At 41.6% G+C, this 15,074-nt stretch overlaps 2 protein-coding genes across 2 annotated transcripts; one reads left to right on the forward strand and one right to left on the reverse strand.

Annotated features, from left to right (window-relative positions):
* The first annotated feature begins 1,778 nt into the window (after nucleotides 1-1,778).
* On the forward strand, nucleotides 1,779-6,608 carry LOC106931012 (hook microtubule tethering protein 2). Its single transcript, XM_088014110.1, has 3 exons — nucleotides 1,779-5,112; nucleotides 5,188-5,268; nucleotides 5,912-6,608. The coding sequence occupies exons 1-3, from the start codon at nucleotides 5,056-5,058 to the stop codon at nucleotides 6,080-6,082; spliced, it is 309 nt and encodes a 102-aa protein (XP_087870236.1). The 5' UTR covers nucleotides 1,779-5,055; the 3' UTR covers nucleotides 6,083-6,608.
* A 731-nt stretch (nucleotides 6,609-7,339) lies between these two features.
* On the reverse strand, nucleotides 7,340-15,064 carry LOC106931010 (bestrophin-2-like). Its single transcript, XM_088014076.1, has 9 exons — nucleotides 13,315-15,064; nucleotides 12,057-12,151; nucleotides 11,289-11,522; nucleotides 10,186-10,340; nucleotides 9,875-9,952; nucleotides 8,764-8,916; nucleotides 8,596-8,676; nucleotides 8,336-8,490; nucleotides 7,340-8,124 (listed from the first exon to the last, which is right to left on the reverse strand). The coding sequence occupies exons 1-9, from the start codon at nucleotides 13,554-13,556 to the stop codon at nucleotides 7,344-7,346; spliced, it is 1,974 nt and encodes a 657-aa protein (XP_087870202.1). The 5' UTR covers nucleotides 13,557-15,064; the 3' UTR covers nucleotides 7,340-7,343.
* Between the last annotated feature and the right edge of the window lie 10 nt (nucleotides 15,065-15,074).

Raw genomic sequence — 15,074 nt, forward strand, 5'->3', positions numbered from 1 at the left:
AGTCTCCAATCTACTGTTCTCAGATGACATTTCACCTGATTGCCTCCACGTCACTAAATAATTTTTTACTTCATAAAATCCAGTTCAAGTTTGGAGACTAGTCATCACTTTCTACTATGATACCAGAGTTCTGCACTCCAGACATAACATCTATATGCTCTTCTTTAGTTTGTGTTCTTTAGTTTGTTTTCTTATTTTTGATTATACATTTTACATAATTTCATAGTTTCATAGCTGCAACTGTTGGGAGCTACAAGCCTGAACCCAGTTGAAAAAGGAATATGGCTGTAAAAAAGTACAGGATATCCCCGTGAAAGGAGATGTGATCTTATTCACATTACTGACATTCTTTGGAAAAGGAAATTACTACTTTAAAAATATACATTACATCTTTGGACTGTTGCTAAATTTACAAGGCTGACCTATTCTTACAGTAGAAAAAAAAATCAAATAAGGAGGTGCCTTATCTTAAAGATAACCTATCATAAACATCCAACCGCTGTGGACAAACTTAACATACCAAAGACATTCATCGTACTGTTCTACCGTTCATCTCGATAAAATTACGCTCAGACGGACCATCAACAAACGGCTGATTCATCCTGGATCAGGATGAAGCGATAACATTTTGCTGCTTAAACAAGCCGTACAGTTTGACGGCCAGAAAGATACTACGCCTGTATCTGCTGCTGCTGGTGGTGAGGAGCAGAAGAACCAGTCAACCGTCAGGGCTGACCGGCAGGCGCACGAAAAACAAGACAGACAAGTCCTAACACTCTGAAAGTACTTCTTGAGGAAGGAGGGCGAGTGAGACTGGGAGTGCCTGAAACAAACACACACACACAGCAGACAAAAACAAATGTGAAAAGTAGTGGGTCAGGAAGGGAACACCAAACAACGGCTGGAGTCACGAGTGTGTGCGTGTGTGCGCGCGCGCGCGTGTGTGTGTGTGTGTGTGTGTGTGTGTGTGTGTTTGCTTGCTTGCTTGGTGGAAAGAGGACATTAGACCTTGTGACATAATGTTCAGAGACACAAACAAGCCGGGGTTGTAAACTGTGTGTCTTAAAGCGTTTTGTGGAAAAAAAAAAAATTTCGTGTTAATTTACTGCAGATGTTTTATTCTTTATTTACTTGAAGCTGTATAATATCACTGGAGCGCCTCCCACTCATTAATTCATGCTCAGAGAACTGCTTTTCTCACTTTCCTCATTCAGCTGGTTGATTAGTGCACATGATGCAGCCAACACTTAATGAAAAACAAATTAAATACAAGAAAAATCTTTGCTTGGTTCCTTTTCTACTTTTCCAGTCAATGGTTTTTGAACAAAACTATGCAAAAGCAAATTCCTCAACTGCTTTGTAAAAAAATAAAAATAAAAAAAATCTTTCACCCTTCTGCTTTGTTTAGAACCACTGATGTCACAAATGAAATGATGCAGAGCATACAATTGAATAGATTTTTATTTACATGAAGCAAATAATCTCAAAGAAAGCTGTGCAATCAGCCCAACAAACTCAAGAGTTACCCTTAATATGACCAGAGAGTAGCAAAAGTCTCATTTCTTTTCAAAAACATGTGGTGCTTGGAAAACACTGTCTTATACATTTCATGTTTTGTTTTGTTTTTTGCCTTTTTGTCACGCATAAATGTTTCAGATCCTCAAAAGTAAGTAGTCTATTAGTTCTTCAAAACAAGAAGAACGATCCGCTCGAGACTGTGGTCCAAATCGCACCAGAAGGTCCACTTCTGAATAGCTCAAGACGTAAGTTTTGCAGTGGTCTAGTCAAAGTCAAGACTCAAACCCAATTGAGATGCCGTGGCATGAATCAGACCCTTCAACATGATTCAGTTTAAAACGACCGCAAGAAGAGTGGGTCGAGATTCTTCCTCAGCGATGAAAAAGACTAATTACAGACAGAGGCTATTTATTTTTCCTATTTATTTAGTTTATGTTGCATGATAACAAAACTGGTCTGATGATCTAAAAACCTTTAGGAGTGACGAAGCAGGAATCTTCAAAGTGGACAGACAGATCGGTAGCTGCTGAGGGTTCAGATGACGTTTCTTCTTCTACAAAATCGGGCGACATCAGAGGCTGAGTGTATTTGCATAACAGAGACAGAAGCTGTGTTGACCTGTTTGTTGGAATGCGCTAAACTCCAGTTATGACACAAACGCAAGATTATTACTGACATTTTGGGTGTGTTCATTTCCAGTTTTGCTTCATATCAAAGTGAATCAGATCCCACTCCCACTCATGCTTCTCGCTGGACTCGACACCCAGCAAGAAAGACGACAACTTCACCACGCCACGCTCCTTGAGTGGTGAAGCTTTCAGAAAGGCGACCAAAATAAGTGCAAGAAAAATCATTTCTGCCAACTTTCTGCAGGTTTGTGGGATATTCGGCGGGCTGTCCTGCCCAGAGTCACAGTCATCTGTTTTGATCTGTGGGATGAGCTGCTGCGAGGAAGCTGACGGCGATGAGACAGAAATGTTCAGAAATTACAGCCTGTGAGACGGCACCTCAGAAACTGCGGCAGTAGGAGGGAAGCTTTCACACCAGATGTTCAAGCTGCTAACAGGAATCTGCCGCGCTCGGTGTGTTTTTGTAGCATCGGCGAGGCGCATCTCTCATCACTAAGTAAACAATCGCAGGTTTCAGATTCCAAGAAACTTATCTGACACGCTTTCCTCTCTTTCCTCGTTTCTGTTTTTGCTTTATTCACATGTTCTTTTTTCCATTTCAGGAGCGACATTTTTTTTTTTTTTTTTTTCCACATGTACTTCGTTAACTGTCACCCGACAGTGGCAAACGTACACAGGCAGCCTGGCTGGATGAAATGTGCAAGCATGCGAGCGCACATAATGCTTGTGGTTGAAAATGGTCTGATGGTTTATGAGGAGCAGCAGGGTAGAGCTGAGTTTCAGTAAGCCTTCCTGCTGACCTCACTACTCCTGGTTCCACAGAAAGACGCAGTTCTGTGAAATCCTCCCCCACACTTGTGTTTTCACACTTAATAACAAAAGCGCAAACCTCATTTCCCCTGAAGCCGGCACTAAAACTGGAATAGATTGACCTTTGTTGAAAAATTGACACTGAAAGAGGAAAAAAATATAATGTTCTGATAGAAAAATAAAAAAACAAACAAACAAAAACAACAACACAACATAGCTGGACAGTCTGGCTGATGTTTAATCTTTCCTGGTATGCAGAGGCTGCAGGTCTTTTGAAGGCGGTCAAACGAGAACCGGGGGGGAACCACAGAGGTTCTGGGTCACTGAAACTGCTAATGACTAAAACATGCAGATTAACTCATGGATTATTGTGGAAACAATCCAACACCATAGCGAGACACATCTGATGTCAAATAAGCTAAATTTCATGCAACTTAAAATTTTTTGGTGCCATTATTTCGGTGCTAGAGAGATTTCAAATGTAACTGATATATTGTTCTGTACTATTTACAGTGTTTCTCTTCTAATTAAACAAATTAAACAACAACCATGAGTTTAAACTTGTACAGCAAAGAAAACAAAACATGGTGGATCCCACAGCACTCTGTTAACATTGGCGTTTATAATGTCTGTAAAATGTGTCTCTTGTTTGTCATTGAGATTATTCAATTATCGATTTCATTAAGCTGTTTCTGTTTGCTTTAAATGCTGTGTTTAAAAGCAGCACAGCATACGATTAAAATTTACTTCAACTAAGGGTAATTAAGGTCAAGAGTTGCTTGGGAATTTTATTTAACCGAGGTTCTGTGGTGTAGTCATGAGCAGTCAGTATCTTATCTATACCAAACAGAAGCTAGGAGGATTCCTACTGATTAAGGCTAACAGCTACCGGCCCTTGAGAACAGGCTTACAGTCAAACTGAGATTCTGGATTGAGCTCAGCCTTCTAGATAAACTCAAATCTCAAAAACGTCCAAGCAGTTTTAATGAATGTTGCATGCACTGTAGAGGTCTCAGACTTATCCAAAAGAAGTGTGTATAAGAATCCACAGAATACTGTTGTCTTGAACTGGTGTGACATTTTGGAGCTTTACACAAAAAAGGGGGAAATTGTTGACTCCTCAAAGGCAGTTTTCTTTTAAATTAGTCTGAAAACTGAAGGAATCTACACACTTCGGTACAACTCTTCCAATGTGTGTGAATGTAGTGAACTGACAAACAACAAACATTAGCTGTATATGTCATTGGAGAAAAGCCCGGCTCTCCTCTCAGCCTTCAAACTCTGATGTTTTCTGTTTAAATCAGATAGATAGATACTGATCACTACTAAATACTCTCCAAAACCTCCCTCCAGCAAGTGGATCAGCCTATCCCTTCAAACAGAATCAGAAATAAAGTAAGAACACCTTCTTTAAATTTATGGGGTTTTATATAGATGCATGTTTATATGCAAGCTACACATTTTAGATATTTTTTAAGCGAATATTAAAATAAATGTGTTGTTTGTATACTTGGAGTTGACAAGGTAGATCATGTATATGTCAAAACTCTTTAATTGTTTCTTAATAAATGACTTGTCTAAAAAACAAATCCCACATTTATTAAAAAAGTAAAAACTCCACTGCTCAAAAAGAAAACTTTTGAGAGATTTAATGTATTGTTTTATACAACACAGCTCATTTATTTGTTAGAAAATCCCAGAATTTGCTGCACGCACGCTGCCCTGCCCTGCATTTAAACAGGAATATAATTAGCAGTATCTGCTGTCAAGATAATTGCATTGTATCGTGGAACTTAACCACTAATCTCCTGCCTGGTGACTGGCTGCCCAGCAGTGAATGTGCCAGAGTCAGCAGGATGGTGTGTTTGACTGCGGCGAGGAGGCGTTCGGGCCTGCAGCACCTCTCCATATTGTTCTCTATCAGCGGCACAACAAAAAGGGGGCTTCTGCTGCAAAACGCAGCCGGGAGCTGCACCAATCGGCAGACAGTCGGGGCAGGTCAGAGGGGTGCTGCTGTTGCACGCTGGTCAGTCACGCAAATGTTTTGCTGTTTTTATTTTGTTGGCCCCGTTCTGCTCATATTTGAGTTTTAAAAAAAATGAGCAGCGACAGTGAAGCCTGTCGGTCCGATACCCTACAGGCCGCAGCCTCACAGGTGAGTTGGTGCAACATGACTTACAATGGGAGCTTGTGTTAGGTTTAGATGATTTTTTTCCCCAAACTGTTGCAGCCACCTGACTCTCAGAGTGAGACGCCCAGATCCAGACAGGAGCAAGAGGAAAAACTGATCCTGGCTGCGTGGCGAACCATGGTGAGAGAAGAATTAAGTAACGACAAACACGCAAAGCTTTCAAGCAGTGTTGTTTGACAATGTTTCTAGAGAGACTGTAAAAGTTGAAAAGGTCTGTGGGAGTGTGACACCATGCTCTGCTTTGTCTCTGTGAATCAAACATGTGGGTGTGTGAATTTAATATGTTTTAGTCATATTAATCCCTCTCTTTGTGATTGTTTTACAGCTCTGTTGTGACTGAGTCAAGCAAAGTTTCTCATTTTGCTGTTCGTAATCGAACAATCCCACTTCTCCCTTTATGGCCTCCAAATGTTCTGCTAACTTTTCCTACATCCTGTTTTTTTTTTTTTTTTCTTCTTGTCTTGGTTTGGTCTTGTCGTACATTTTTTGCTACACGTGCACCAGTTTTTTGTGCTCCTTCTTGTGTTTTCTTAAGTTTATTATACAACCGGTTTAGTCATAGGGCTGGCATGGCTCTAAGCCAGGGATTAGATATGGGCAAAAAGATGACGTATGATGTAATAAATTAGCAGCAAGACTCTTGACATTTGTGTTTGCTCTACTGGTTTAAAAAAAAAAAAAACTGGACCAGACAAGTTTTAGTATTTGTATTTTGCATATCTGCAGCAGCAGAGCCTGTCTGAGAAGGAGCCTGCAGCTCCAGGTCTTCCTCAGTCTTTCCTGGCCAAGCAGAGGCGCTCCACCCAGGCTAGGAGGGCCCGCTCCGCCCGCCCGGAGCCCCCGTAAGAGCCTCTTGGACACAGTGCGTCTCTGTGCTACAGAAGAAGGAGGGCATGTGAGTTTTTGGTGGGCTGTTATCCCCCCCTGCTGGTGATATCAATCAGAAACAAACTGTCTGCAGCTACAGGCGACTGGGTCTTTAAAAATATACAGAATAGCATCACATGTAAAAATCTTTTTTTTTTTTTTTTTTTTTTTCAGATTGATGCTTGAAGCGCTGAAAAATATGAAAAAAAGAGAATAAAATCAAGTTTGTCGTTTGTCGTTGCTAAAAAAAAAATTGTATAATTTTTTATTCTGTAATTGCTTGAATCACATCAGTGAAGCATATGGGACAGTAAAACCGAAAATTTTCTATGAAGCGTAAGCAGTAAAATAAAATCAAAAATTTTCAGTCAAAACTCGTGACATTTTGGACCAAATGAAACACAAAGTGACTTGCAAAAACATTCATATTTCATTATTGGGATTTTATGTGACCAATCAACACGCCGCTTTGCGTTGGTCAAAGGGCCAAAGGGTTTCTTGCTCCTCGCCTCCGTTCCACTGAGGAAATACCTCACCTGTTGACATTAACTCCCACCTGAGCCATGGTTCTCTGCAGCTCCTGCAAAGTTGCCATAAAAGCACGCTGGCTGCTTGGTGCAGCTACGTGGTCGGCCATGTTTGGGGAGGTTTGCAGTTGGGTGATATTATGCTAGCGTGTGCGTGAAACGTTCAAATCCCGGGATGTAGTTTTATAAACTAACTCTGCTTTAAGCTTTCTTTACATCTTCATCTCTGACATGTCTGGTTTGTTCACAATGTTATCTGAGAAAACTATCTGGATTTATATACACTAAATTAAATACATGTGGCCTCTAGGTGACTTATGAGGACAGTTCCCAATCTGACGGTTTTAGATAACGCTGAATACAAATGCCCGTTTTTATTTGCCAAAATTACAAATCCACGTGTTTTTATTTTTGTTTCCTTTTGCAGTAAGCATGCACAGATTAAAATTTTATTTATCCGTCGCATGCAAACAACAATCGAGCGGACTTTACAAAAGTTACTGGTTAATGAATCTCCACTGGTCGACGTGCAAAAATCCAACATGAACTCCTCTCTTCTCTTTGTTTTTAAAGTTTGCAGGAGATTAATAAGTGTTTATTGTATAAATAAGAGATAATACACGGGGGGAATCATGGATTCTGTTATGTGGTGCATTTAATTTATTTAAACTACAATGTGATCCTAACGGAGCAATCAGGAATCAGGAAGATCTCTAAGCGCCACTTCAGTGTTTTGCTTTACTTACAGAACTAAACCTCTTGGCGTTCACAAAACCAGACGTTTGCAGCTTGCTGCTGACTTCAGGACCCTGTAAACTCTGACCCCATGCTCACGCTGCGAAAACGCTGAGGCTCGATGTAAGACGGCACGGTGAGGAGGGACATTTTGTTCCCAGCGGACGGTGGTTTGGGAATGGGAGACATTGCCTTGGGATGGCTGATCACTGGCTGGGAGCTGCAGTGCTCCAGACTGGACTGGGCGGCCGGAGGAAACAGGAAGGCAGAGCGGTGGCGGGACGTGATAGGAGTGGCAGAGGCAGGACGAGTAGATGTCTCTCTGGAGGCCGGAGGAGGAGGAGGAGGAAGCAATGACACAGGAGCTATGGAAGTCTCCTCTGACTCTGCTTCAGATCCATCTTCATCCCTCTGAACTCCTTCAACTCTTTTTACATCCCTGCTCTCGCCAGCTGAGACGTTTCCTCCTCGTCTTTCCTGCTCCTCCACAAACTGAACATCCACCAGCGGCGTCCTGGGACTCTTGTCCTCCCTGAAGCTGCACACGGTGCTCTGGGTGTCCTGGCCCAGCCCTGATGGCAGCGACCCACCTTTACCGATCTTGCAACTTTTCTCCTCCTCGTCCTCCTCGTCGTCGCTGGTGCATCTGTCGTCGCTGGGCGAGTGGTACAGCCTCTGGAGCTGAGCTGAGGTGCGGCGTAGAGCTCCTCCCATGAAGCCAGTCGGGGACGGAGCCGCGTGGAGGAGGCGGTTAAACAGAGCCATGTTGGGGTGGCGAGTGCCGGATTCCTCCAGATTCTCAGCAATGTCCTCCAGAGGTTGGAAGTGCATCTCCTCCTTCGGGATCCTGAAAAATGAAAGTCAAGATTATTTATATTTTCTAGGCTACTGAAAAAAAGAAACATTTGTTACATTTGTTGAGAGTGGTGTTTCTTGGGGAAAGATGTGAACTCTTTCTCGAGCCTAAAAGGAGAAAACTTTCTCTGTTTCAAACACCAGGTAAGGGGGATTCTCACTCGGGCCCTCAATGTCCCAAGAGGACACACAGAGAAACTCACGCCATGTCGAAGGTGGACCCCTGAAAGGACGGTTTACGGAGGACGAAGAGTGTCGCTGCCGTGTAGGGCGGTCGGGGATTGGAGTCGTTCCAGTAACGGTCTCGCTCCATCATTGGGAGATCGCCGTACATCTCATCCACGGCCATCATGGACACCTGCACACAAAATGTAAACAGAGAAGCCAGACCCACAAGAAAAAAAAAACAGAACATAACTCAACGTCTAAAAAGTTTTAAATCAAGCTTTAAAAAACTAAAAACCTGAAAGTTTCTGTCAATTAGCCAGTTGGTCTCAAAATCATCATCATCTTCTCCAAAGGGGTTAATCAGCTGCTCTGCAACCTTCAAGAGTAACAACAAAGGATTGAATGTCTCCACTTTCTCCTGACATCAAGCCGGAGCAAAACGTCAAGGGAGCCTCGGTCTGACCTTGAGCCACCCTGCGTAAAAGAAGAACTGCAGTAGCGTGAAGATGGGCACGTAGAGGTCCAGGTCATGACCCGGGTAACCCTGACCGGGGTCCAGAAACTGACGGCCAATCAGACACACGAGGAAAAAACTGTACACTGCCAGAGTCACCACCTGAGAGACAAGCAGATGCATCCGATCTGTGCTAATGCAAAAGTTTTGTTTATGATTACTGACTTTTTCGCTCCGTTTCTTTATTTGGATCATTTTAAAGTAATTTTGTAAAATTGTATTGTGGTAAAATTTAATTACTTTCACTTATTATTCCACCTCTTTGTAAAATGAAATTGTGCAGCATTAAGATAAATGCATTTAATGCCTTGGTTTTGTTCCCATTGTTTTTTTTTTTTTCTGGAAGGCTCCTTCCGGTTTATTGTCTTGTGGCGCCCTCTCATGGCCAATGGTGGTACCTATAGTGAACCGACAATCGTCGCTCAAATGAAGAAGTTACACATTTATCCAAAGTAAAAATATCTTGTGTTTGTATTAACTTACTAACGTGCAAATGTTTTTGTTGTTCTGAAATATTAAAATATTTTATAGACTTTTTTTTTTTCCAGAAATTGGGTATTTTGTAAAAAGTCTCAAAAATAAAGAAAGTTTTTGTGTAACATCATTAGCGTTTCATTGCTTACTCTTCCCAGGCATCATGTGCACACCCTGGCGAGCTAACTGATTAAAACTTGAAGAGAAACATAGAAAACAGCTCCTTCTTTGTCAGACACAGCAACCTCTCCATAAGTGAGTATTTTGATTGACCGTCTCCAAAAAATAAACACAGCGAGAGCTGCCAGTGTTCATGAGGGCTTTGGCAGGCTGTTCTAATATAAAACTGGCTTCACCACTAACATTCCAGATATCTCAAATTGGTTTATGACTAAACATATTAGTTAATTAATATATCTCTAATTACTTTAGATTACCACTCAGGACACCACAGATGTAGTTGTGTCTAGTCAAAGTTCATTTTTAGATATCTGAAATATAATATAATAACATATAGTCCTGATTAAAATACCCAAGGCATCCTAAATAAAAGCCCAAGATTTACCAAGTCTGTGAATGATCTTACCTGAGTGTACACTAGTGGCACGCTGATCATGTCATAATGAAACAGCATGCTGCACTTCCCTCTGAAAGCGTTCAGTTCCTGTCCACACACACACACACACACACACACACACACACACACACACACACACACACACACACACACACACACACACACACACACACACACACACACACACACACACACACACACACAGCAGCCGTCAATCCACAATATAAATCTCCATTCAAAAGAATAAAGAAACTCGGCAGCTCAACCCTACTACTAGCCAGCGTGTCTGAAGGTTTCTGCCTGTTCTGGCTCTGCTGCACCTGCAAGAGAAGCTTGAGTGTGTGATCGTCTTTGATTCTGCCCTCACAGCGAGCCACAGCTGCCAGGTTGGTGAACCAAACGCACGGGATCCAGTATTTGTTGTAAGGAGAGTGGAGACCCTCAAACTTCTTTCTCTCCTCTCTTGTCATAAATCCTGCACAGAAAACAACAGGGGAGTCATTGGTTCGTATCCCTTCTGTAAAGATCAATAAAAACATGCAAGGATCTGAAAATGTTTTAAACCGATCGTGATTCCTTTGTGCTGTACTCTCAAATAACTTGAATTTGCTGTAAGTTTGCGATTGAAACCTAAAGTGGTTTTCATAAATGTTTCTCCAGGATTTTTTCTTTGGACTTTGTATTTTTACTCAACTTTCTTGCAGCTCTTCTATCTCAACATAATGTGTAGTGATAAAAAAAAACAAAAAGAGGCTACAAGATGAAACATATCTGACTGTCATGTCTTAACACACTTGATCGTTTGTTGATTATCCACAGGGGTTTAGCTGACGGCTTTTTATGAATCGCCATGTTGGTGGTAAAATATTACTTTAATATATTCTTAGTCTCTCAAACTATGTAAGCTTTTTTTTTATTTTGCAAATGAAAAAGAAACAAAATTTACATACAAATGCTGTGGAGAATATCTGTGTTAAAACCCAAAGCATTTGGAAGTAGAGCAGATTATAAACACCTATGGGCCAGTACAATTTGGTTACTATGGAGACTGAACACAGGTTGGTGGACCAGGAAGAAGCTGGTTTCCTAGGCAACTCCCTCTGCTGCTTGTGTGTCAAAAGACGCGATAAGGGATAGTTAAAGTGAGTGTTTCTGAATATATAAAATGACCCAAAAAGAATAATTTATTGCTTGTTTTTTTTAAATCAGTGAATCTCCTCGTGCGTCCTCTCGTGGGTTTAGTGGATGCAGAAGCAAACGGTTCACCAATCATTGTGTGTATTTCCATCTGAAACACCTCTGACCACTTTCTGGTAGTCTGATAAAAATGTTGCATCTATGCCACGTGGTGTTTATCACAAACCATGAGAGAAATTAGTCAAATTTCGTAAATATGTGTTGACCAGCGAACCCCTGCTCTCACCAGCCTCCACCACGTGGTCCATGGTGGGGAACCGTTTGAAGACGGCCGTGCTGACAGAGCGGAGGATGAGGAGGGCCGAGAGGCTGGCGTAGCGCATCATGGTGCGCCTCAGCAAGCGGCCTCGCTCGTCGTTCCCCTGGAGGCCCCCGGACAGGACGCACATGAGCCTGTCGGGCAGCGGGATGCTGGTGTACTGATTCCACCAGCGGTTCACCACCAGGGTCACGTAGAAACCTGAAAACAGCAGCACAGACATTTAAAACTGTGATTTTTTTTATTTTTATTATTATTATTAACAGGTCACTTTGTTGCATACACTGTAGAGTTTCAAAAAAATGTAATTCTTAATTTAGAGTTAGATTTTTGGCCCCGGAAAAACATTCGACAGAATGAAGCAGAACAGACTGGTGAATTATTTATGTATTCAGTTTGTGCTGAATGAATTATCAAATAAGGATTATTCATGGGTGCTTCATATACTTTAACACTGGTTAAATAAGAAAATGAGTCCATCAGATTCATTTTTTGCACCTTTTTCATGTGTATTTATTAGGAAAATGTTAGCTGGCTTTAAATTACTGGTAAATAAAGTCAGCACACATTGATCACTGAAAACCTCACACCATTGAGCATCCTGAATAACTCATAAGTCGCATATTTAATATGTTTTACTTAATCATAAAAAAAGGTCTTGTGTCATGTTGCTAAAGCCACACTAATCATAACTAACCCCAACTCTGAAAATGCCAAAAGACTCTGAAAGCTCACCCAGTACAAAGGACATGGGGATGAGACTGGCGTAGTGGTTGCAGTAAATTGCCAGCTTTTCAAAATACCTCTTCTGATCATCATCCAGGAAAAATCTGAAACGGTACAATAATCCAGAATGTGTTATAGAAGGCATCATGGAAATGATGATTATCTACAGTTGCAATCAGATTCATTCATCGTGAACAAGAACATTTGGGGCAATGTCAGACTTTTACGGATTCCTCTGACTCTTCTGTCTTCATTTAAGGAACATTTCTCAGTCCTTTGAAAAAAAATGTACAGGTTAAAAACGTTGCTACATTCCAACCCACAATGATATTTGATATAAATGCCCCTTCAAAAGAACAAAACTAAATCACACACTTTCTGCTGCTGGACTAATTTGACCTCTCATTTTGACCAAATAGTTTGTTTTTCTCTGCAGAGACTTAAAGCATGTTAGCCTGTTTTATCCAGGTTAACATGCCGGATAAAAGCATGTTAGCCTTTATCCAGCATGTTAGCATTTGAACACGCTATGATGTGTTAAAATTTCAATTATCTAGTTGTTGATTGGTGGTGAAGTTGAAGAACTCTGGCGTGGTTATCCAGCTTCATAATTAAACCAATACCATTATCAGAAAAACAGACCAATAGCACGATGCTACCTCCACTGTCCTGAATAACTGCTGGAGTGTTTGCTGGTTTGAACAGCTTGGACTTTGTCTCATGAACATAAAACTTTTCTCAAAAGTTATTAAGCTTCTTCATGTGGACAACTGAATGTTTCAGTCAAGATTAAAGGTATCAGTTTTGGAGAAAATTCTTCTTTCTCACTTGCTAACCTCCATGGTGAAGTAAAACTTGTCTGACTGGACTGTGACACTGGTGTTCCAGCACATGATAGGAGTGGGTCACGATGGTTCCTCTTTTGTTTCTAAAAACCCAAAGCAATTTCTTTTAATCTCATCGTCACATCTGAAAAAAATTGCACTGACACATAGTGGTTTGAACTGATAATTTTGGGATCTGCCAACTGCAGTCAGTCTCGGCAACCATGATGAAATTAATCAGACTTGTCCATTTAAAAGATCTTTGGAAGGCCTCAGGAATACTTTCTAACTTTTATCCAGCATCTAATTAGAAAAAATCTAATAAATGTAAATTTGGACACTTTTTTGGCTCAAATATGTCACTAGAAGCCTCAAATTCAGCATGACATTCACACTCTTGATGAGTGTGTGTAAACTTGTCATCATAGCAGTTCCTCCCTCACCTGTAAGTGACACTGGTGGCCGTGTACATGGCGAAGAAAGCCAGAAACTCTTTGTAAAGAACCTTGTAGATGCTGCCTTTCCAGGCCAAGAGCAGCTTGGAAAAGCCGCAGAATTTGGCATTTGCAACTCTGGCGGTGTAGGTGACCGTCATCAGGAGCCGAGGGTTTCCAGGTTTCCAGAATGAAAGCGCTGTTTGGGAAAATATAATTTCATATACATATGAAATTTGAATCAGTTTCATATGTTCTTGTCGGAGTTCCTGTACCTTCAGGAAAGTTTGAAATTTGATTTCAGTAACGTTTGCGTCCCATTACTCCCATATTCCATTGTCGAAATGTAGAATACCTTGTTCCTCCTTTGTATGCTTTCTGCCCTTCTTTATTTATTATGTACTCTTTTTCTTGCCCTGCCTCCCTTCCTGACATACTGTTTAGTGCCTCCTCTCCTTCCTTTTAACTTTTAGCATCTTCGTTCCTGCGTCCTAGTTGCCTCCCTGCTGTCCCTCATTCCTTCAGTGTCCATTTCTCCTCTGTTACCTCCCTTTCTTCCACTACTGGATCAGTTCCCTGGTGATAACCTCAAGTCTTCCTTCCGTGTCTCCTACCTTCCCTACAAACAAACTTTTCCGTACCTCGTCTCCTTTGCTCCCCCTTTGGTAATTCTTGGTTTCCTGCGTGTTAGTTCCCTCCTTTATCTCCTTCCATCCTTCTTTGTCTCCTCTACCTCCTTACTTCACCTTTGACCTCCTTCCTCCCCTCTTTCCTTGTGTTTTTCATTTCTTTCCATCATTCTTTCAAGCCAACAGAAATTTCTGTGATATATTTATGAACGTCGGGACTTAGCATTTTAATGAAAATGTATAAAAGGTCTTACATTTTTACGTACAATCCCTCTCATATAATTGTGACAGTTTAATCTTGACAAGCAGCGTACATGACTTTTAATATAATTCGTGATGAAAACAAATTAAATCTTAATTAAAGGAGGAATGTACCAAAAAGCGAAGTTGCCGTTTAGAAACAAGAAGACCAAGACGGAGATCTCTTCAAATTTCTTCACAAACAACGAATTTTAATTCATTATTTAACCAAATGCATCATCCTACCTTTCAGAGGTGCGTCGTTCTGCTGCTCTCCTCAGCGCGTCTCCATGCGTAATTGGCACGCGTCCCGCTCTGCGTTTAGCAGCGCCGCTCTCTCCGAAGGAGCTCGCCGCCCTGATATCCTCTGGCGTCAGCTCCGCTAAACCCTCGTCGGCTGCGCGGTTATAATCCTCGGCGGTGTCCAGTGGTCAACGCGCCCCGGGGTAAATCCCCTCCAAGAAAACAAAGAGGGGGAGGCTCGTTAGCACGGCCCCCAACCGGGCGAGCGATGCTCGGTGATGAACCACAAGCGACAGGCCGCAGCGCCGCGGCCGGAGGAGCGCGCAGAGCAGGGCCGAGCAGCACAAGCGGGGAATTATTAAACAGCAGCAACCGGACCGTGCAAAACTTTCCTGCTTAGTAAAATAACAAACAAGAACCTTGCTGTTTGGTTCTGAAGCTGCAGACTGTTGTACATTTAAACAATTGGCTAAAATGATGTTTAAACAAATCCACATATCCTCTTGAGGCGTTTTTATTTAAAGGTCATCTGAGGCCTCATGTTTCCTTCAATCTCTTTTTACTTGAACTTTTATTTGATAGATTAACGCTGGATAGAACTGAAAGGTGTTGCAAGCATGTATGTCCACCCTCTTTAACTCTGATGCCCTAAATATG

The sequence above is a fragment of the Poecilia mexicana genome, unplaced genomic scaffold (genome assembly GCF_051168715.1).
Source record: "Poecilia mexicana isolate PSO_F unplaced genomic scaffold, ASM5116871v1 scaffold_1, whole genome shotgun sequence".
Taxonomy (NCBI): Eukaryota; Metazoa; Chordata; class Actinopteri; order Cyprinodontiformes; family Poeciliidae; genus Poecilia; species Poecilia mexicana.